A 22341-nucleotide genomic window follows, 5' to 3' on the forward strand; every position below is an offset into this window, starting at 1 on the left:
GTCTCCTACAAACATTTTAACTTTTTAAACTTTTTAAAAGCACAATTTAATAATATCCGGTTGGGTCTGAATGTTGTTGATTATTCAGATCTGATTGCACGATGAAAGTTTTTTAAATTAGAAATTTGGTTCTCTTACGCATCATTTTCTTTTTCTTTATTTACCAAAGAAAATTAGGTTCTGGTCCTTTTTTCCATCAGAGCAATCCTATCAATCAATTGATATATCTATCTTTGTATGTTATTTATTATTAAGTTATTTAACTATCAAAACATGGCATATAGAACATATATGGCATCCTAGTGAAAATGAGTAATTAGTAAGCATTATGACCCCAAACACACCTCTAGGTAATATAGGAGCTATTTGTTAAAGGCTGCTGGAGTGCTGCATCAGATGACCTGGCCTTATTGTGATGGTTTGAGACTGAAGGAAAAGCAGCCAACAAGTACTTAGCACCTCTGGGAACTCCTTCAAGATAGTTGGAAAAACATTCGAGTTGACTACGTCATGAATCTGATTTTGAGAATGCCAAGAGTGTGCCAAGCTAAATGGACAATCTTGAATATAAAACATTTCCTGGGTTGCTTAACACTTCTTGTTTGTTTGTTTACTAGATAATTTCAATGGTTCTTTCATACAGTATTTGGGATGTCTTTAGTATTAATGTACAATGTTGAAAATAATAAGAATAAATAAAAAGAAGACGGTGTGTCCAACCTTTTGACTGGCATTGCTATTTGCACTTCTCCTTAATGATAACTGCATTTCATTGACAATAACATTTAGTATAATCAAAATTGTATCCTCAATTTAGGCATGGCCAATATTTATATCTTACAATACAGGGGGAAAAAAAACAATTCCGATCTGCCACTAGGTGGTGGTGTTGCGTTGTTTTTGCACCTCCCTGCCTTATATAGTGTCCATGGAATGGAAGCAGCCCCGGGTGCTTGGATTTGGATTTACATCCATGATCCTGTCTTTTTATGCGTGTAATGTTATTATAACCGCAAGTATTATTATACATTTTCTTATTTAACCGAATTACAATAGAACAGACGTATAGGATGAAGACTGTCTGTTTCATGTTATTATACAGGCAACATCTGTAGAATATACCGCAAGAGGGTTGCCAGATTGCACATTTGCAATAAGGAATTTAATCAAAAGGGGGCAGAAAGTTAAGGAGGCGTTTACTAAAAATCTGGCAACCCTGGAAATTCTGGGATCTGTAGCTCTTATGGTCTCTGGAGGGCGGAAACGTTGGAGAAGTTTGACAACAAGTTTGAGTTTTGTCCTTGGAGATCAGAATGTCACGGAGACTTTGTCGTGGCCGGTGAACCTGGAGGGAGTGTTGGAGCTCAAATCATGCTGAGTGTCCTGGCGAGAGCTGCGGTGAGTCCCCATGATAATCTACACTGACACAACAACAACAACAACAATGACCTGCAATCTGTATATAAAGCATTGCACTGCAACCATCAACATAGTGTCTGAGATGATCTGTCGATGAGATCCACGAGATTACCACTTATAAGATGATCATAACGATAAGAAGCTCAATTTTACAGTTGCAAATGTAGGTTTGTTTTTACACTGGAGGTGAACATTTAAAGGGGCAATCTGTCAATTATATTATAATTCTAAACATAATTTCATCATGATTATTTCCAGCTCAATAATAATAATGATATTCGAAATAACACGCGGTCTAAGACATTGTATTTCTATGCAATAGATTTCTCTTTATTGCAAATTTTTGGTTTGTGTTTTACATCTTTCCGGCCCTGAAATAAGCCCCGCCCCCATCAGGAATATGCTTCTCAACGCCACCTGTTTCAACTCTCAAAAGTCATTAACATTGTGTATGGGGTCGGTCATGTTAGTAGTTTTACTGCAAATGCAGTAGGATTTTATATCCACTCGATCCCTTTGAGCTCGAGAATGAGCGCAGAAGTTCTTGTTGTTCATCGTGTGGCACGACAAACCCTGGTACGAAGCAAATTCGTTTGTTTGTGATTAAACAAATCGTTGTTGTGCCTCCATCACTACCGGCATCATTTTGTCAGGTCGTCTGTCCATCCGCCTGTCTGGTCGTCCTTCAGAGAGAATATGGGCTTGAATGTTTATAGGATTTATATAGAATCATCGGTGGCAAGCAGATGAACTGATTAGATGTTGCAGACGGGGTCAAGCTTACAGCAATGTCAAATGTCTAAACTTTTTTTTAAGCATTCTTTCATTTGTTTGTCATATAAAATGATACTATCATCATCAGGAACTCAGGGTTTTTGGTTTGTTTAGGATTTTTGCCGTCTTTCTGTCCGTCCATTTTTGTGTCTTCTGCGTAATTCTTTCGAAATTCTCTGTAGTGTGACATCTGAAGGGTTCCTTCAATTGCTTTCTTCTTCCTTTTTTTTTAAAGTGGGTTAGAAATGAGTTTCAGGCATACAAAGGAATGGAACGAGAAGGGCTAGACGTGACGGCGGTACCGAACAACCTTTTTTTGTTTCAAATTACGTTTAATAGGGTAGAATAACTGAGAAACTTAGTAAACATTTGGATTTACATTTCTAATATTTGACGGATGCCCTTATCCCTAAATAGGTATGTTAAAGTCTCTATCAGTAAATACATTTTGATAACTGACATAATTTCTAAGATATCCTATTTGTTTTCTCTTTGCTCCTTGTTTTGGCATCTGTTGACACCTTCCCTCCCCTGAAATAGGCTCCGCCCCCAAGTAACAAACCGCTTAGACTCGTTCCATAAATCAAGTTCAAGTTTAGTTCTATAGCACTTTTCACAATGGACATTGTCTTAAAGCAGCTTTACAGAATGCAAGAATTATCGTATAAAAATGTAAATAAGTTATCTATGTGTATTTATCCCTGATGTGCAAGCCTGGGGCGACTGTCGCAAGTAAAACTCCCTTAGATGGTATGAGGAAGAAACTCATAAACTTATAAATCATTAAAAAAAATACAAACACAGTGAGAAATATCATGCACTGAAGGTTGTGATTATGAGTGATGTCCTTTCTACAGTCTAATACAGTCAGTTGGAGTTGTGGAACAGGTGATCCTGAGCATAAACAAATAAATAAACATCTTAATATATATTTTTAGAATGGTCAAATGAAAGAGTCAGGCAGTACGCAAACAGACCAAAACAGGACTATTCCAAAGAGCAAAGTTTCAAACCAGAGCAACGTCAAAACCAAAGCAGAACCGATAAGGCATGGGAACAACACGGCATGGTACGAGGGGGGGGGGGGGTACTTAATGACCCGCAAATGCGAATGATCAGAATCGGGGCCTTTTCACCATGACTGGGTCGTGTGATGGAGTGTCAGTGGAATGAGGATTGTGGAAAATGTAGTGCTCTGATGGTTGAGAGGATGAGGGTAAACATGCATGTAAAAGGGTTATTGATGGAATATACTGTGTATTGGTTAATGTAAAGATTATTATTTACCTTATTTTGGTTATTATTAAAATAAGGGATCAGTTAATACACATGCTAAGGATTTAGTTTCTCAATTTTTAATTAGTCAGGAGGTGATTAATTTTCAGAAACAGGAGTTTGGGCAGTAGATTGACACTGACTGACTCAGAGTTTTCGACTGCTGGTATTCTTAGTCCGTGTCCTAGTAGACCCGCATTAGAATGTATTTATTGATCAAGACTTCGTTGTGCCATAAACGTAAATGTTTTTAAAAAGATGTATTTGCATTTTCGGGAGGAGTTTTCACTGTTAGTGCTGTAGAACAGTAAGTCATTTTTAGGACAATAGACTTGGATTTCTTAGAATTTTCAATATGTTAATGTGTACACACTTTTGACTTATTAATTACAAGCTGGTGAGGGAACAGTTGTTGGAATCTGTTGGAATGTAAATGAAGACAGAAACAGATTTAGGGATGTTAAACGTTATTATATACAAATAATAAAAGTAGCTGTAAATAAAAACTGCAGCCCTTCGTAATCGTAATCTTATATCTGATATTACGATTAATTCCCAGGAAATAGACTATTTTCTAAATTCCTCACTGTACATGACTGCAGTTAAAAGTAATGAATATGTAGTGTGAGTTTTTTGTTATTGGTCACAGGCGAGGGCAGTGCCTACACGCTTGGCAAGGCCTGTGATTGTTGTCCAAATCCGTGAACAATCTCTGGCACATCAGGATGGTCTGCCCAAGCTTCCAGTGCCACCTCTCAGACAGACGTGCGAACGTTATCTGGCTGCACTCGAGCCGCTCGTATCTGAGGAGGAGATAAACCACACGCGCAAGCTCATGGCCGAGTTCCTGTCCTCTGGTGGCGTTGGGGAAAGGCTGCAGAAAGGACTGGAGAGACGGGCACGCAAAACTGAGAACTGGGTACGTAATAAAAGTTGCTGGGAGTCTCAGGGTTGCCAGGATCGCCACTGGATCGACTGTTTTCAGCCAATTTCTTTTTTCAAAAGCTATTGAAAGTTCGTAATCCTTGCCTGGTGAAATCCAAATCTGAGAAATTATACCCTAAATTATGCTGCAACCAAATGAATTGATTTGAAATTGAAATGATTATTTAATCCAGATGTATTGTGTACACTTGTGTGATGCAGCTCTCTGATTGGTGGATGCAGTCAGCCTACCTAGACTCTCGAATGCCAATCGCAGTGTACACCAGCCCAGGCATGGTTTTGCCTCAGATGCATTTCCAGGATTGCCAGGGACAGATGAGGTACTGTATTTGATCCCAGCACTATATTCACAATTATTTCAGACTTTATTATTAAGAACATTAAAAACAATATATTTTGCACTTTGTGGTCTGTTGAATACGAATGTTGTTTCTCTCATCTAATTTTAGAACCTAAAAAACAAACAAACACAAAGCCCTTTCTTTTTTTTATTAAGAAACTGCAGGTTTATATTAGGAGCTAAAATAGAAAAAAGGATTCAAAATGATCATTGAATTACACATGCTGGATTACAAAACAATGAAGTAGAAGTAAAGGAGAATTTCAACAGAGTGTAATCCGATTCAATCGATTTATTCAGAATTTAAGTGAGAGGAATTTGAAAGAGAGGAATAGAGGATAATAAAAAGTAGCATGCTAGAAATTAATGTAAAAAAGAATACGGTGATATCATTGAATAACTGCGAGCAGATTACAGCGTAGTAGAACTTGAGTTGGATTATAATAGAATTTGTTTTGAATTAAAATATCTATAGATTACCACAGAATAAAACAGAATATTTATATATATATATATATATATATATATATATATATATATATATATATATATATATATATATATACAGTGAGGAAAATAAGTATTTGAACACCCTGCTAATTTGCAAGTTCTCCCACTTAGAAACCATGGAGGGGTCTGAAAATGTCATCGTAGGTGCATGTCCACTGTGAGAGACATAATCTAAAAAAATAAATCCAGAAATCACTATATATGATTTTTAAACTATTTATTTGTATGATACAGCTGCAAATAAGTATTTGAACACCTGTCTATCAGCTAGAATTCTGACCCTCAAAGACCTGTTAGTCTGCCTTTAAAATGTCCACCTCCACTACATTTATTATCCTAAATTAGATGCACCTGTTTGAGGTCGTTAGCTGCATAAAGACACCTGTCCACCCCATACAATCAGTAAGAATCCAACTACTAACATGGCCAAGACCAAAGAGCTGTCCAAAGACACTAGAGACAAAATTGTACACCTCCACAAGGCTGGAAAGGGCTATGGGGTAATTGCCAAGCAGCTTGGTGAAAAAAGGTCACCTGTTGGAGCAATCATTAGAAAATGGAAGAAGCTAAACATGACTGTCAATCTCCCTCGGACTGGGGCTCCATGCAAGATCTCACATCGTGGGGTCTCAATGATCCTAAGGAAGGTAAGAAATTAGCCCAAAACTACACGGGAGGAGCTGGTCAATGACCTGAAAAGAGCTGGGACCACAGTTTCCAAGGTTACTGTTGGTAATACACTAAGACGTCATGGTTTGAAATCATGCATGGCAAGGAAGGTTCCCCTGCTTAAACCAGCACATGTACAGGCACGTCTTAAGTTTGCCAATGACCATTTGGATGATCCAGAGGAGTCATGGGAGAAAGTCATGTGGTCAGCTGAGACCAAAATAAAACTTTTGGGTCATAATTCCACTAAACGTGTTTGGAGGAAGAAGAATGATGAGTACCATCCCAAGAACAACATCCCTACTGTGAAGCATGGGGGTGGTAGCATCATGCTTTGGGGGTGTTTTTCTGCACATGGGACAGGGCGACTGCACTGTATTAAGGAGAGGATGACCGGGGCCATGTATTGCGAGATTTTGGGGAACAACCTCCTTCCCTCAGTTAGAGCATTAAAGATGGGTCGAGGCTGGGTCTTCCAACATGACAATGACCCGAAGCACACAGCCAGGATAACCAAGGAGTGGCTTTGTAAGAAGCATATCAAGGTTCTGGTGTGGCCTAGCCAGTCTCCAGACCTAAACCCAATAGAGAATCTTTGGAGGGAGTTCAAACTCCGTGTTTCTCAGCGTCAGGCCAGAAACCTGACTGATCTGGAAAAGATCTGTGTGGAGGAGTGGGCCAAAATCCCTCCTGCAGTGTGTGCAAACCTGGTGAAAAACTACAGGAAACGTTTGACCTCTGTAATTGCAAACAAAGGGTACCCTACCAAATATTAACATTGACTTTCTCAGGTGTTCAAATACTTATTTGCAGCTGTATCATACAAATAAATAGTTAAAAAATCATACATTGTGATTTCTGGATTTTTTTTTTTAGATTATGTCTCTCACAGTGGACATGCACCTACGATGACAATTTCAGACCCCTCCATGATTTCTAAGTGGGAGAACTTGCAAAATAGCAGGGTGTTCAAATACTTATTTTCCTCACTGTATATATATATATATATATATATATATATATATATATATATATATATATATATATATATATATATATATAATATATATATATATATATATATATATATATATATATATATAATATATAATAGAGAGAGAGAGAGAGAGAGAGAGAATATATAATTAAGTATAATTAAATTAAAGCAGTTTGATTACAATAGAACTGAATAGACTTAAAAAGAGAGGAATCGATGTAAGTAAACAAATGTAGAATGGATTTTGAATGTATAATAGAATACTTTTATAATCTTCTTTCGGCTGTTCCCATTAGGGGTCGCCACAGCGGATCATCCTTTTACATCTCCTGTCCTCTACATCTGCCTCTTTCAAACCAACCACCTGCATGTCTTTCCTCACCACATCCATAAACCTCCTCCTTGGCCTTCCTCTTCTCCTCCTTCCTGGTGGCTCCATCCTCAGCATTCTCCTACTGATTTACCCCATGTCCCTCCTCTGCACATGTCCAAACCATCTCAATCGTGCCTATCTAACTTTGTCTTCAAAAACGTCCTACATGCGCTGTCCCTCTAATAAACTCATGTCTAATCCTGTCCATCGTCGTCACTCCCAACGAAAACCTCAACATCTTCAGCTCTGCTACCTCCAGCTCCACCTCCTGTCTTTTACTCAATGCTACTGTCTCTAATCCATACAACATCGCAGGTCTCAACACAGTCCTATAAACTTTCACTTTCACTCTCACAGATACTCTTCTATCACAAATCACTCCTGCTATCACTCTTCTCCACCCACTCCACCCTGCCTGCACTCTTTTCTTCACTTCTCTAACACACTCTCCATTAATTTGCTTTGTTGACCCCCAGGTGCCTAACCTCATCCAACTTTAACACCTTGACTCCCTGCAACCGCACCCCTTCACTGCCCTCCCTCTCATTCACACACATGTACTCTGTCTTACTCCTACTGACTTTCAATCCCTTTCATGGTACTTCTACCTCTCCAGGCTTTTCTCAACCTGCTCCCTACTCTCACCACAAACCACAATATCAGACTACTATAATAATAATAATAATATTAATAATAATAATAAAATCATATAATAATAATTTTAGATTACAGTGGAATATAATTGAATGTAACAGAAATATAGATCAGAATAATCTAATGAAATTTGAATATGGCCCATTACAATAAACTACAATTTGAAAATGAATTAAAACAACATTTTTAAAAAAGCGTTTAAAACATCATCTAGAACCGAGAGATTTTGGCATTTTTGAATTGCGTCCACACATTAAACCAACAACCGAACAATATATATTGCGCAACACAATGCTGCGCACAAGTTGAGAGGATTTATACTGCCGCATGTTATTGATATCTGCAGTGTTGAATTGCACACTGACCTTTACACAGACGGCTCCTTTTCCTGCTGCTATCTTTAGCACACTTTTCTGCCCATACTCACTTTGAACACCGCGGTTAAACACTAACAGTGTATGGACAAATCCAGTGGACTTACACTTCAGTCATGCTCCCTGTTTAGACTCACCTCTACATTTATTCACTCATCATGTGATTTGTCCCTTGGGTTGTGTTGTTGCGCACATGAGTTTTACGTGCAGCTTAGAGCAACAGTGACACAGAGCACAAATTTAAACGCTGTGTTGAGCAACAGTACAGTAAAAGACATTTGTTTAGTTTTTGAGTTGATTTGTATCAATTCTACTATTAGCATATTAGCCAAATACGATTTTAGGGCAGACTAATATATTTATACAGTATGTAGGGTTTTCTGTGTTTGCCACTAGAGGTCCTTGTTATTCCTCATGTTGTTGGTCCATCTGTCTGTTAATTGTGTTATTGTGGCCACCTGTGTCTCATTCTCTCCTTTATATATTGTTGCCCAATAAATGTCTCTGTTTTCTAATTTCCTTGGTGTTGATCATCCTGCAGCTAACCTCCTAACCTCCCCACATGTATCTCGAGCAAATAATTATTTTGTTTTTGCCTTTTCTTTCTTGTACCTTTGTGAATTCCAATTTTGAAATAAGGATTTATTTAATATGGCTAAATGTCAGGTACACCTGATTTTTCCAGCCATATGTGGTTTCCCTCCAAACTGTTCCCGCAAAGTGAAAAGCGTACAACTCTAGAAACATCACATTTTTTTCCTTTACTTGAACTAGGAGACCGAAACCTGTTCCAGAATGACAATCGCCATGTTCACCAATCCAGCTCCAAGTTGATATGGTTTACACGGGTTTGTAGTGTAAGGTCTTGAGTGGCCTGCTATAGAGTTCTGACCTCAACCATATGAATGAATTGGAAACCTGAGTACATCCCAGGCCTCTTCATAATTACATTTTCATGAACTCTTTAATCCAAAGTGTGTCTGACACACTTGAATTTGTGCTGGATCAAGTGCTATTTTTGGAAGCTGTTGAATAATGAGAATGAAGGCTATTCTTGGATGATTAAAACCAACACAAAACAGAGATTTATATGATCATTTTATTGTCAATTTTGGACTACTGTTAGATCTTCATTACAGTGTTCACCAGATTTTATAGTGGTGCAGCGGATCAGAAAACTCACGGTTCGGATCACATTACGTTTTTTGAGTCACAGATCGGCTTATTTTCGGATCAGCAAATAAACAGGAGGAGACAAATTTTATTTGCTTTCCATTTATTACAAGAAACCTTACAGAAAACAAATGCTCTCGTACATGTGATTTGAATGATGCGAGAGGCTTTTCGAGTTCTTCTGCTCCTCCGCAACTCATTGTTGTTGACTGATTAACCCGTCCTGTTCACGGGAACACATGACTGTTTTGTGTAGTTACGGAATTACTTAAAAAGCTAAATCAGAAGATAACTGGCTTTCATTTTGCGACCAATAAAAAATTAAGATTAATCCGTGGTTTACATGCCTGCCGAACTGTAAATCGTGATCCATACGACGAATCGGTCCATTGCACCAATAGTAATATATGATTCAATACACACAATCAAGTCTATTCTTCCAATGTAGGTTTGCTGCCAAACTGATCGCTGGAGTTTTGGACTTCAAAGGAATGATTGATAAGTGAGTCGAAACTTTGAGACCCAGAGGAACTGATTACGCTATAATTCTTTGGATTGCTGGTCTTCAATTTGCATATCCTTCGTTGCAGTGAAACACTACCCGTTGAGTATTTGGGAGGAAAGCCGTTGTGCATGGACCAGTATTACCAAGTGCTGTCGTCATGCCGGATCCCAGGCCCGAAGAAAGACACTGTGGTGAACCATGCCATTGGAAAGAAGCCACCAACTCACATCACGGTGGTTCACAATTTTCAGGTAACTTGCCACACCAATGCCTAGACTCCAACCTAAAATATTGTGTAAATATTTCTCACTTGCACTCGCTCTCTTCTTTTCAAGTTTTTTTTTCTGGACGTATACAATAGCGACGGCACGCCGCTGACGGTGGATCAGCTCTACATGCAGTTGGAGAAGATCTGGAATTCTTCTCTGCAGACCAATAAAGAGCCGATTGGCATTCTCACCTCGAACCAACGCAATACCTGGGGCAAAGCCTACAACAACCTCATCAAAGGTAATCTATACATATAAACTGCACAGCTAGCTTAGCTCGATTCACTGTGTACACGTGCAGCATGTGATTTTACAACAAATCAAATTGTGGCGTTTGTTCTGCAGACAAAACGAATAAAGAGTCAGTTCGGGCGATCCAGAAGAGCATCTTCTTAGTGTGCCTGGACGCCCCGATGCCTCGCGTGTCAGATGAGATCTACTACAGCAAAGTGTCTGCACAGATGCTGCATGGAGGAGGAAGTCGTTGGAATAGTGGAAATCGCTGGTTTGATAAAACACTACAGGTTTGTTATGGAGTTTACACACACAGACACACAAATATCATAGTCCTCTATGCAAGTGCGTTTACATGTGCAAAATATTCCGAGTTATGATAATCTGATTTAAAAGAACCCAATTCATCAACCACTTTTTAAAAATGTTCTGACAGTATTCCTGTGTATACACTCGCTGCTCTGGGAACTCAGCTGTATGTTTACGGTGTTGTGTGTCTCGTTTGTACAGTTTATAGTGGGCGAGGATGGATCGTGCGGACTGACTTACGAGCATGCTCCTGCTGAAGGACCTCCCATTGTCTTCCTAGTGGACCATGTGGTGGAGTATATGTAAGAAAATATCATACTGTGGTGCACTTAGATTCTCAGATCTGAAGATTTCTGTATGGAGGTATTCAGTGTCTTTGGTGTCTTCATTGGGGAAGTCGTAGCTCAGTGGTTAAAATGTTGAACTTCTGATCTTGAGTCAAATTCCAGCACCACCAATCTGCCATTGGGTGCCTTTGATCAAAGGCCCTTAACCCTCAACTGCTCAGTTGTAAATCACTGTGGATAAGGGTGTCATAAATGTAAACATTAAAATGTTGCTGAAATAAAAACTGGACAGGAATGAACTTGTTTCATGGACTTTCCACAACAATAAATGAAAAGTAAAAAAAGGACAAATTCATGAATGAATTGTCATTGGTGGTAAATTAGTGCAGTATAAAAGGAGTAAAAGAAGTTAAGGACGTGCTGTTATGACAAGATAATTGACTATAATGTATAAAAAAAAAAATTAATCATGTGTGGTGGCCAACATTTGCATTTTGTCTTGCGCTTGAACTAACACACCAAAATATTTTTAGTCAGAACGTGCCACGTCTGGTTTATATAGGGCACAGCGTGATTTACTGTCACTCATAAACACTTCTGTTCTGTTGAAACCCTGTAACATTATAATGGCAGCTCAATATGTGATCATTCAAAATGGCTTGTGTTATTTGACGTGGTGGTCATGTTTATGAGTGACGTTTTACAGCTGTCTGTGGTAGATCCTTAAGGTTTTATGGGGTATTTGTACTAATTACTTAATCAAACTTGAGTTTAATCAAATGGATAACTAAATAATATTTAATTGGATTAAAGGCAAATAAAAGAAAATAAATGCTGGAAACCAAGAAACCTCGACTGATATTGATATTAATATTGATATTGTATAATTTCTTTCACAATCGTCAAAACATTGTATTTCACGTCTTGTTTGTGACAGGAAGAAAACCGAGATGGTGCGAACTCCCATGATTCCGCTCCCTATGCCGCAGAAGCTGCGCTTTAACATCACACCAGAAATCAAAAAGGACATTGAGAAAGCCAAGCAGAACATGAACATGTGAGCGCTTTTTTGTCATGACGTTCCTTTGTGCTTGGGATTAAGGTCTGAATAAAAAGCTACCGATGCAGCTTAGAGGCACGCCATTCATTTCCCAATAAATGATTAATGCGTTGTAATCGGAGTCCTTCTGTTTTGCAGAATGGTGCATGACCTGGACGTGCGAGTTCTAAACTTCTCTCACTATGGGAGAAAATACCTCAAGACATGTAAAATGGGCCCGGACGCCTTCATCCAAATGGCTTTCCAGCTGGCATATTACAGGTGTGTCAGGATAGCACCTGCTCAGACTAGCAGCAATTGTCATGAAATATTTATCAGATCTTTCATGGACATTTGCGACATTTGTCTGCATGACAAAGTTACCTCTTTGAAATGATCCTCATAACCCAGGCAACATGTCTTCTAGTGGTCTTTCTGTATGTTGTATTCAATCCTTCTTGGCTTGTTGCTGTTTTAGGATCTACAGTGTTTGCTGCGCTACATATGAGAGCGCCTCCTTACGCATGTTTAAACTGGGCAGGACGGAGGCAATCCGCACCACCTCCACCGACTCGCTTAAATTTGTACAAGCCATGGATGACGAGTCCAAACAGGTCAGGCAAATTATGCAGGATTCTTGTGCTTGCGAAATAACATGCCTTACATAAATTCTAAATCGCACCAAAGTATTTCTAGCGCGTTTTAATGTATTTCTAGTCAAAGGATTTTGAGCACCACAATTTCTGGAACATTTTTGCCAAGCAATATGCTCATTTGTATTCTAAAACTGATCTACAATACTTAACTAAACTGTAAAACAAATATCTATATCCATCTGGATTGTATGGGTCTTTTATCTAAATGTGTAATGGGATAACTATTTACACTATATGGATAAACGTTTGTGGACACCTCAGCATAATATGTGCTTTTTGAACATCCAATTTCGCATATAGTCTCCATTTGTAATTATAATGACCTCCACTATTCTGGGAAGATCTAGTTCCACTAGATTTTGGAGTGTGCTTGTGGAGATTTGTGTTCATCAGCCACAAGGGCGTTAATAAAGTCAGGTACTGATGTAGGTGAGGTGATGAGGCCTGGGGTGCAGTCAGCATTCCAATTTATCCCAAAGGTGTTCTGTAGGGTTGAGATCAGAGCTTCCAACCCCTATAAACCATATCTTCATTGAGCTGGCTTTGTGCTTAAGTGAAGGGAAAATTTCATGCTACCGAATTCTATAAAATTGTGTGCCACAAACCTTTTGATAACAGAAAAAAACACATATAAGTCTGGCGTCCCAATACTTTGGTTCATTAAGTGTAGATGTTCTGTTGCTTGGACAAATTATTGAAGTTCTTTAATGCAAAATCTCACCTTTTTGTTCTGCTTTTCACAATAACGGCAACTAGGTAACAAAATCGAAAGGACACAATGTTGTAGGAGAATAATCGGTGATTGGGTGTTGTGATATGAAGTCATCTTTCCGTTCAAAGTTGATGATTTTCCTAAAGTGGCTGAATTCATTCTTTATTTAGTTCTTTATCCGTTTTTATTTATTCACCTTCACAAACCATTAACACTGGATACTCACTGTATGTAGAGTGTCCTCCATAAAAGTTCCTGTCTAAGCTTTAATTCTATAAACAAAATCTGACTGTCAGTGCTGCAGTTATATACATTTCAACACTTTCTGACCAACGAGAATCTAGAATTCAACAGCACTGTGGTGTATAAACTGTAATGAACTATAAAATAAATACATTTGTCTTATCACCTTGATGTGAGTTTGTGAAGATCCTTTGCATTAACCAGCTACATTATAATAAAATGTGCAATTATTCCTTGACAATGATGTGTAACTTCTCGGCAGAATGAAGAGAAAATGGCCCTGCTGAAGAAGGCCATCAACACCCATCGGGATTACACACGCATGGTAGGAGTCTTATAACAGACATACAATTTCAGCAAATATATCGAAAACAAGTGACCATAAATCTATGGAATGCAATCTGTCAATGCATAGGCCATTCACGGCCAGGCAATAGACAGACATCTGCTGGGGCTGAGGATGCAAAGCATTGAGGACCTGACGACTTTGCCAGAAATCTTCATGGATACTTCCTATGCTGTGGCCATGCATTTCAACCTCTTTACCAGCCAAGTATGCCATTCTTTTTCTTTTCTTTTCTTTTCCTTTTTTATTTTAGGCTGAAACCCAAAGTTGTGCTGCTCTGAAAGAAATTGCTAGGAAAAGTCTGGCCACAGTTATGTAGCTTCAATGAAAAACATTAATGTGACTAATACTGAGTTTGCATTATTTTGCCCATTTTTAATACAGTATTTTGTTTACTGGGTTGGGAGCAAATATATGGAGATTTCATGGAAACTTATTAATAATGTTATGTAAAGTAGGTTCTGTTTGTGCAGCTATTGGCAAAAATAAGCAGTAAGTCTGGTTTGACTGCATATGTGACTGCACGGTGTATATTTATGTTTCCGATAAAATCTCTAAAGTCATCTCTCACCCTTTTCTATTTTTTAGGTCGGCTCGAAGACGGACTGTTTTATGTGTATTGGACCAATGGTGCCAGACGGCTATGGTATCTGCTACAACCCAATGGCCGACCACATCAACTTTGCGGTGACGGCCTTTAACAGTTGCGAAGAAACAAACGCCAGCAAATTAACACGGTTCCTCGAGGAAGCACTGTTGGACATGAAGGCTCTTCTGGAGCAGACGCCAAGCAAGTGAGGCCTGCTTACTGGGGTGGATAAAGCAACAAGCAACACACAAAGTGGACAAGATTGGAAACTTGTGAGGTTGCGAAGTAAGAGATAAAAGTAAAGAAAATTTGCTATACCTGCATATGTCCTCAAGCAGAACATGAACGTTCGGGAAATTACTGTTCTCTCGCCCTTATTTCTTTGTTCAACTAACCATGAAGTTGGCATTTGTTCCATATTATATTACTACGGCTTTATGGTGCTGGTGGATGGAAAAAACATGGCACCACAATGTTGCAATGTGTTCATTATACTACAGTATTTTTTGTTTTGCTGTTTACATGATGTTGCTGTTTACTGATATCTGTCTAAAGGTTTGCTATGGTTTATATCAAACCCGAGTTTGTTGTTCCCCAACTGAAGCACTTAGCAAGTTTGCTATATGACTGTGGTGTGTGTAGCTATAGTTTCATATTTATTGGCATAAATATACATTTGGACAGTTGTAAGATCTACACCCTTTTGTTGTACTAGCTTGTGAAAAAGAATTGTGTACATTCTTCCCCTGTAAAAAGCGAACATGTATCATTAAACCAAACGGTATGATCAGTTTCTTAGAAGTAACCAGATTTTCCAGACTACATTACTTTGAAATAATGAAATTATTAGCATGAATGAGTGCATGCTAATATACTCATGCTAGTCTTTATGCTACCTTCTAACTTTTTGTTTGCTAAGTGCTGCAAACATATTTCTGGATAAACTGCTAACAGTCTAAATCAGTTTAGCCTCCTCGGGCTTAATGTAAGAATACTCTGCTTGAAATGTTCCCTTCATTTGCTGGTATTCTCCGTGGAATTCCACTTCCGCCCTGCTTCCCGTCGAAATCCAGTGGAAAAGCTGTGCGCCTTTAAACACTGCAGTCCTGACAGCATCAACATCTCGGATCTGAGGGATAAAAAAATCATCACATTCATTCTTCGTTAACAGTAAATTCTTGTTTATAGTAACATCCCATTACCATAAAAATAGTAAACACTTGCTCAAATTTTAATTTTGCTGAATGACAGGTTAAGGATAAGGACAAAAATAAATCACATCACCACAAGCTTTTCATTTCACTTCTTTGGATTGCATAATGATTAGCACAAGCTGTTTTTTTATTTGTATAGTTCGCATCATTCAGAAACTAGCCAGCATTGTGCTTAATTTATTTGAAAGATAAGCTTTCTAGTTATTTTTATAGGTGATGTTAATAGTAGCTAGCACATTTCCTAACAAACAAGATTAATTTTCAGAGTAAATATATTGTTTTGATGTTGTATATATTAAAAATATAATAAAATTATAGGGTTAAAATAATTCGTCAAGTGCCCTAACCCTTGACCTTACGTGCTTAGTTTGAATTATTTTAGCCATGTTTTGCTAGAAATCTATTTTAAAATAGGCTAGAAAACGTTTACCTAGGTTTACTAGTAATGTAGTAATGTATAGTGATACTGTGTGCACAGTTTGTAATTGACATATACATTTATTTCAAGCTCTGCCCCTTATAGCCCAGGATATAGTTAAAAACTGCAAAAAGACTAGCACTGTTTTTTACCATCACATATGTGGAGTCTGAGGAAGTTGTATTGAATACAGACAGCGCTCTGATCTGTATCCTTAGTGCAGGTGGAGCATTAATGAACACCCGACAAGACTGCAGGCTGGAGGATGAGGATGATGAACTCCTAACTGGGTTCTCAATAAAACCAGATGGAGAGAACAGCTGAACATTACAATCTGAGGGTTGAAGTAGAAATTTGTGGTCAGTGATTTAGTTGATGAAACAAATCAGTTAAATTTTGCCTGGTTTGTGCCTCAGAAATGTATTGATTTTTTGCCAAAGTATTTGTTTGACTAACCTTCATGATGGCTTTTCTTTACATTGTTTTTACTCTGATAGGAAAACAGCACTCCGTTTCCGGGGGTGTGACGGCTTTGACGCACCAGCAAGACATTAGACCTTGAAGTCAGTGTCTTTCCAGTCATCTTTTCACAGATTTGCCTTAGAGATTTTCTCTCATAAAGGGCAAGATTCTCCTCTACAAATGCACACGAAACACAGAATTCGACTTCTTAAGCTGCAGCCATGCGTGTTATAAAAAGCAGATTCAGCTGGTCACTTACTGTGTCTACAATTAAGAGAGCTGTACTCAATTTTGATTTGGATGACCTCATCAAGGGGACGGCCGATAGAGAGAAAACAACGCCTCTCACTGACATTCCGTAGATCAATGAGTCCTCTTTCCTGAAGAAAAAGCTGCCCACACAAACCTGCAGCAAAATGTCCGGAGAACAAGAATTATTGACTGATTGTTCATTTAACTATTTAATAGTCCATCCACCAATTAGACCAAGGACAACATTACTGTATATGTAGAACATTTACATGTAGGACCTTAACTATTAGATCTTCATGCAATACTAATGACAAATTTCACTGCAAAACATATGGTGCTTCCTTCCTAATTTCGATACTAGATTTACAATGCCCCTCCCACCAAAAGAATTCTGGTGCCCCCATCTTTCCACCTAACTGCTCTGTGGAGGGTGTGTCGACACTGTTGTGGTGCTCCTCAGCGTTGGTACTGTAGGTACAACTTCTGCGAATTTCTCAGTTTCTCCAGTAGGTGCATATGTGGTCCTGTTCTCCTCATGCAAGACTTTCAGTTCACTCTTCTTGCTCCAGGCCTCTGGTTCCTTGGTAGGAATAATGCTTGGGCCTATGGTGGAGCAGTTGGCATTGTAGCAGGCCTGGATAGTGATTGGTTTGGGAAGGTGGACACAGAGGATGGGAGTGATTGGTAGAGGGCTGGATGGTCCAAGGCATGAGACCTTCCGAGACTGGATCCCATAACCACAAGAGACTGAACACTACAGATAGAGAGACGGGGGAAGGAACAGTTTAAGGTTTTGAGACCTACAACAAGAGAACTTCAGTAAATGCAGTGTTAATCCTTTTTCACCCATATTGTGATATTAATACCTTAAGACCTGTAAGTGACGTCACATCAGTTAAGAGCCCTGAATCAAAATAAAAATTATGGATGACAAAAAAGCTCTAAACCCTCAAGAAGCCCAATTTAGAAAAAAGATTAAAGAAATAGAGGAGAAATTTGCAAAAGATAAAGGTGTGTACGCAGTTTCATCACAGCATAGTAAAGGCTGGGGTTGAATTGTAGTTAAACTTGCACTTATTGATTTGGTGACCTTTAATTAAAGTCATGTCACAAAGGTTTTCTGTGATTCTACTGAACAGGTCCTGAGCTGAGTTTAGTAATGGGAATCTCCAGTGCAGCTTAATAGGACATGAACCTCTGACCTTCCCATCGGTAACCCAGTGCCTTACCATTGACCTACCACTCCCTCTAAATAAGTTGCCCCAGATGGGGCACAATCCCACAATCCTCAGCTATGTATACATGACAGGGAGCTCTCAGAGATGTATCCAAATTTGTGGACTGCTCTGAGAATATTTCTTACTCCTCCGGTGACTGTATCTGAAGACGAGAGGAGCTTTTCAAAGCTGGATTTATTAATGGGGGAGACTTTGTGTCATGGCATGATTCAACCAGGGTGTCATTAAAGCTAGATCCGCCATTGTCGCTTGGCGAGATCTACTTAGCGAAAATATACAGTTCAGCGCTAATTCAACAGAAAGCAGAACATTTTGAGAGGAATAAATGATGGAAGAAACTCCTGAATCTAACTTGCCACAACACCCATGGCGATTTGCGCTAAGTCGTTGAAAAGAAGGTTTTGGGTTCATGATAATTAGTTGTATTTTTGATAGATTTTTGTGCAAAGAGAAACATTCTCTTTTCACATAAACTAAGTTGATTAAGCAAAGAGTCTTGTGATTAAAAAAGATAATAGGATATTATAGCCATAATAAATCATAGTACTTGGATGCTAAAGTACATTTGAAGCTAAATACTTTTGTACTCAAGTGAAGTTTAAAGGGAGCACTTTTACTGGAGTCATATTGGATACCTACTGTATCTATAGTTCTGTACATGCTTTGTGTACTTTGTCTGCCACTGGGCATTGAGGAAAAATAGATTTTATCTAATATACAAACAGGCTTTGCAGATTATGATCTCATGAATAACAGTGGTTATCATCTGAATTGTTAAGAAAGGGTTTTGATATGATATGAAATGTGGAATACTCAGTCAGTTTGCATGAATGCACTGTACCTCGCTCCACTCCTGTACACCCCAATGGAAGGAGCAGGCCTGGGTAAAGCAGGGGACTGTGACAGGAGGCTTTTTGCCTTTTTCACAATGCTCATCCTCAAGCTCTCTCTCCAATTTTCCATCAAACTGGATGCACAAGACCCTCCTTAATGCCACACCCAGGCCACAGGACACCGAACACGTACCCTGTTCACCCACCTGCCACCTAGACCATAAACACACTGAATAAATAATCTGGTATGTACAACATTTGAATTTGCTGCATGTTAATTTCATCAAGGTCTTGATAATTGTCTGATGATGTGAATAAAATGTATAAATAGGGCCCACCTCCAGAAACATGAAAAACCATGATGTACACTTACTGTACCAATTGTTCTAGTGTTGTATTAGGAGATCAGTATACAGTGGGATGTATAAATATTTACCCCAAAACAGTTTCACAATTTGAAACTGAAATTGACATCTATTCTTAGGGGATTAGATGGCATGAATTAACACAAAACAGCCCATTATAAACATTAAAACGTATACAATGGAAGACATATACAGCATATTGGCAAACGGTTCAACATATAGTCCAAGTTTGCTCTTATAAATCCATCCACTCTCCTTGGAAGATGTTCCACTAGATTTTGGAGTGTACTTGTGGAGATTTGTGTTCATCAGCCACAAGGGTGTTAGTAAAGTAAAGTACTGATGTAAGTGAGGTGAGGAGGCCTGGGGTGCAGGCACCATTCCATTTAATCTCATAGGTGTTCAGTAGGGATGAGATCAGAGCTCTATAGCAGGCTACTCAAGATCTTCTTCTCCAAAACATGTAAACCATATCTTCATGGAGCTCGCTTTGTGTACAGGGACATTACAATGCTGAAACAGGTTTGGGTTTCCAAGTTCAAGTGAACGCAAAATGTAATTATATTGCATCCAAAAAAATCCTATACAATTGTGTGCCTCCATCTTTGTGGTAACATTTTGGAGAAGAACCACATACGGCAGGAAAGGTCAGGTGTCCCAATACCTTTGTCCATATAGTGTACCATGACCCTGACTCTGCTTAGAGGAGACCATCTATTGGGAAAAGAAAGTGGCCAAGGGTAACTTTTAACATGATACTATTACCACCATGATAGCCACCATGCAGAGCTGTGGTTATGCCATATTCTTTCCATTTTAATAATATACTTTTGTCGTGCTCAACAAGATGTTCAACGTATTAGATATATCCTGTATGACCAAACCATGATTTCAACTTTTACAGAACTTTGTCCTTGGTCTTCTTTAAGCTGTTTGTTTAGATCCTGTATGTTGTCTAACCATTTCCGGCTTCCAATTTCAACAATAATTATGTGATTTCAGGTGGCAACAGGTTACACCAGAACCAATATATTTACACTAGTGTAAAGTATAGTGTTGTCTATATCCGATGCAGTGAAGCTCGTCCATGCGTTCATGACCTCCAGAATAGACTATTGTAATGCATTACTAGGTGGATGTCCTGCATCATTAATAAACAAGCTATGTTGATGTTCAAACTCTTGATGTCACCCAAATGAGGATGGGTTCCCCTTTTGAGTCTGGTTCCTCTCAAGGTTTCTGCCTCATAACATCTAAGGGAGTTTTTCCTTGCCACAGTCGCCATGGCTGCTTATCAGGGATAAATGCACACCATTCACCTTAACTGTTGATTTCTGTAAAGCTGCTTTGAGACAATGTCTGTTGTGAAAAGCACCTATAGAAATAAACTTGACTTAACAAGGGTAAATATTTATCATGTCACAAAAGCTAATTATATTGATCCCTGTCCCTTCACACCTTAATACTGTGGGCTATTTCGTGTACATTCACAACCTATGGTCCTAGGTAAGTCCATTTCTGGTTGTGGGTCCAGGTTGTAACCTGACAACATGTGCAATCTGTTCAAGCAGGTGAACACTTATTTAAGTTACATTATCTGTGAATGAATGAATGAATGAATGAATGAATGAATGAATGAATGAATGAATGGATAGGTGGATTCATGGATGGATTAATTAATTTGCCTTGCTGGACAGGGCTCAGTGTTACAAGGTACAACTTGTAGAGGTCTGGAGGCAGGGAGACAGGCTGACTCCGCTAGCACTACTTCTATGCCTCTGTCTCCCCCTGCAGCCTGCTGAGAGCAGTACAACAACCTTCTTGCCACACCACCTCCACAAGACACACTGCACACTCCCTGTATGTAGCGCCACCTAATGAAAAAATTTAATTAAAACCATTTTGCAAGTACGAAATAAAATTGTCTAGCAATAACCATTGTACTATATATATATATATATATATATATATATATATATATATATATATATATATATATATTTAAAATTATTATTTTTTTTACATTTACACATGATGAAAATGTTAGTGCTGGTTAGACAAAACTGGTGTACACATACATGGCAGGGCAAGGTGACTGGACACACAGCTTTGTATACAGCTCAGGCTTGCTAAAGCGATCGCAAAGGAACTCGGGGACATCTAGTCGTGATTGATGGTCCACACAGGAGAACCATACCTGCTGAGTTCCTACATACACAAAAAAAATCTGAAATGTAGGGATAGTCCTATGGAAGATGCAATTGTATTTATCAGTTATATCCTAAACTTAAAATAGGTTTAATGTGCTTGCCTACCATTTCCACAAGTTTTAGTGCAGTGGCCAATCACAGGGCTCCACACATATACTGGAATAATTTTGGAGCGGAGCATTACAGAAAGTGACCCTTGGTCTTGCTGATCCTGGAAGACACATCCGTTAATCCACATTGCATTAGAGAATATTGCTGTATACTAACTTAAAAAACATAAATGCTGAAAATCGTATGATGAGCCAAGTCAAATGTTTTTGACTCTGCATTTGCTTCACCTTCCTGTGTGTTTCCCAGCCAATAGGGCACACATCCACCACACATGGGACATTTTCAGAAGGCTTGGGGTGTAAACAATGGCTTTCGTTTACTGCTGAGTCAGCCCCACGGTGGGAGCGAAGGCAGGACACTGATCTGTGAGCCTGGCCTGGGCCACACACAGCTGAACACTCACCGGGCTCTGAGACTTGCCATCTGCAACACACACATACACCTTTATGCACACGCACCTCATGCACTGACTTTAAAATCAATTTAGAAAGGGTAAAATAAAATACAAATACAGGACAGGAAACAGCCTATATTCTTATTATACAC

The 22341-nt window shown here is 38.8% G+C and overlaps 2 protein-coding genes across 3 annotated transcripts in view; one reads left to right on the plus strand and one right to left on the minus strand.

Moving 5' to 3' along the window:
• The first annotated feature begins 882 nt into the window (after nt 1-882).
• LOC310733101 (carnitine O-acetyltransferase) lies at nt 883-15497 on the plus strand. Of its 2 annotated transcripts, none has more exons than XM_083554033.1 (14): nt 883-1398; nt 4118-4387; nt 4615-4733; nt 9952-10005; nt 10094-10259; nt 10344-10518; nt 10623-10801; nt 11022-11122; nt 12045-12164; nt 12306-12428; nt 12625-12760; nt 14020-14082; nt 14173-14310; nt 14692-15497. In XM_083554033.1, exons 1-14 carry the CDS (start codon nt 1372-1374, stop codon nt 14899-14901), a joined length of 1881 nt encoding a protein of 626 aa, XP_083410159.1. In that variant the 5' UTR covers nt 883-1371; the 3' UTR covers nt 14902-15497. The 2 variants fall into 2 exon arrangements, with proteins under 2 accessions (XP_083410159.1, XP_083410158.1); XM_083554032.1 differs by lacking the exon at nt 883-1398 and adding an exon at nt 1866-1995.
• adamts13 (ADAM metallopeptidase with thrombospondin type 1 motif, 13) overlaps nt 15328-22341 on the minus strand; it is a 63450-nt gene continuing 56436 nt past the window's right edge. The window contains exons 24-33 of the mRNA XM_083554006.1: nt 22023-22218; nt 21790-21895; nt 21553-21682; nt 21160-21348; nt 19118-19322; nt 17456-17792; nt 17046-17192; nt 16781-16960; nt 16477-16658; nt 15328-15821 (exon numbers count right to left, since the gene is read on the minus strand). Of these exons, the coding sequence (XP_083410132.1) occupies nt 15648-15821; nt 16477-16658; nt 16781-16960; nt 17046-17192; nt 17456-17792; nt 19118-19322; nt 21160-21348; nt 21553-21682; nt 21790-21895; nt 22023-22218 (1846 nt within the window). The 3' untranslated portion in view covers nt 15328-15647. The remainder of the gene's footprint in view (nt 15822-16476; nt 16659-16780; nt 16961-17045; nt 17193-17455; nt 17793-19117; nt 19323-21159; nt 21349-21552; nt 21683-21789; nt 21896-22022; nt 22219-22341) is intronic.

Source organism: Silurus aristotelis (assembly GCF_946808225.1).
Source record: "Silurus aristotelis genome assembly, chromosome: 11".
In the NCBI taxonomy this organism is placed as follows: Eukaryota; Metazoa; Chordata; class Actinopteri; order Siluriformes; family Siluridae; genus Silurus; species Silurus aristotelis.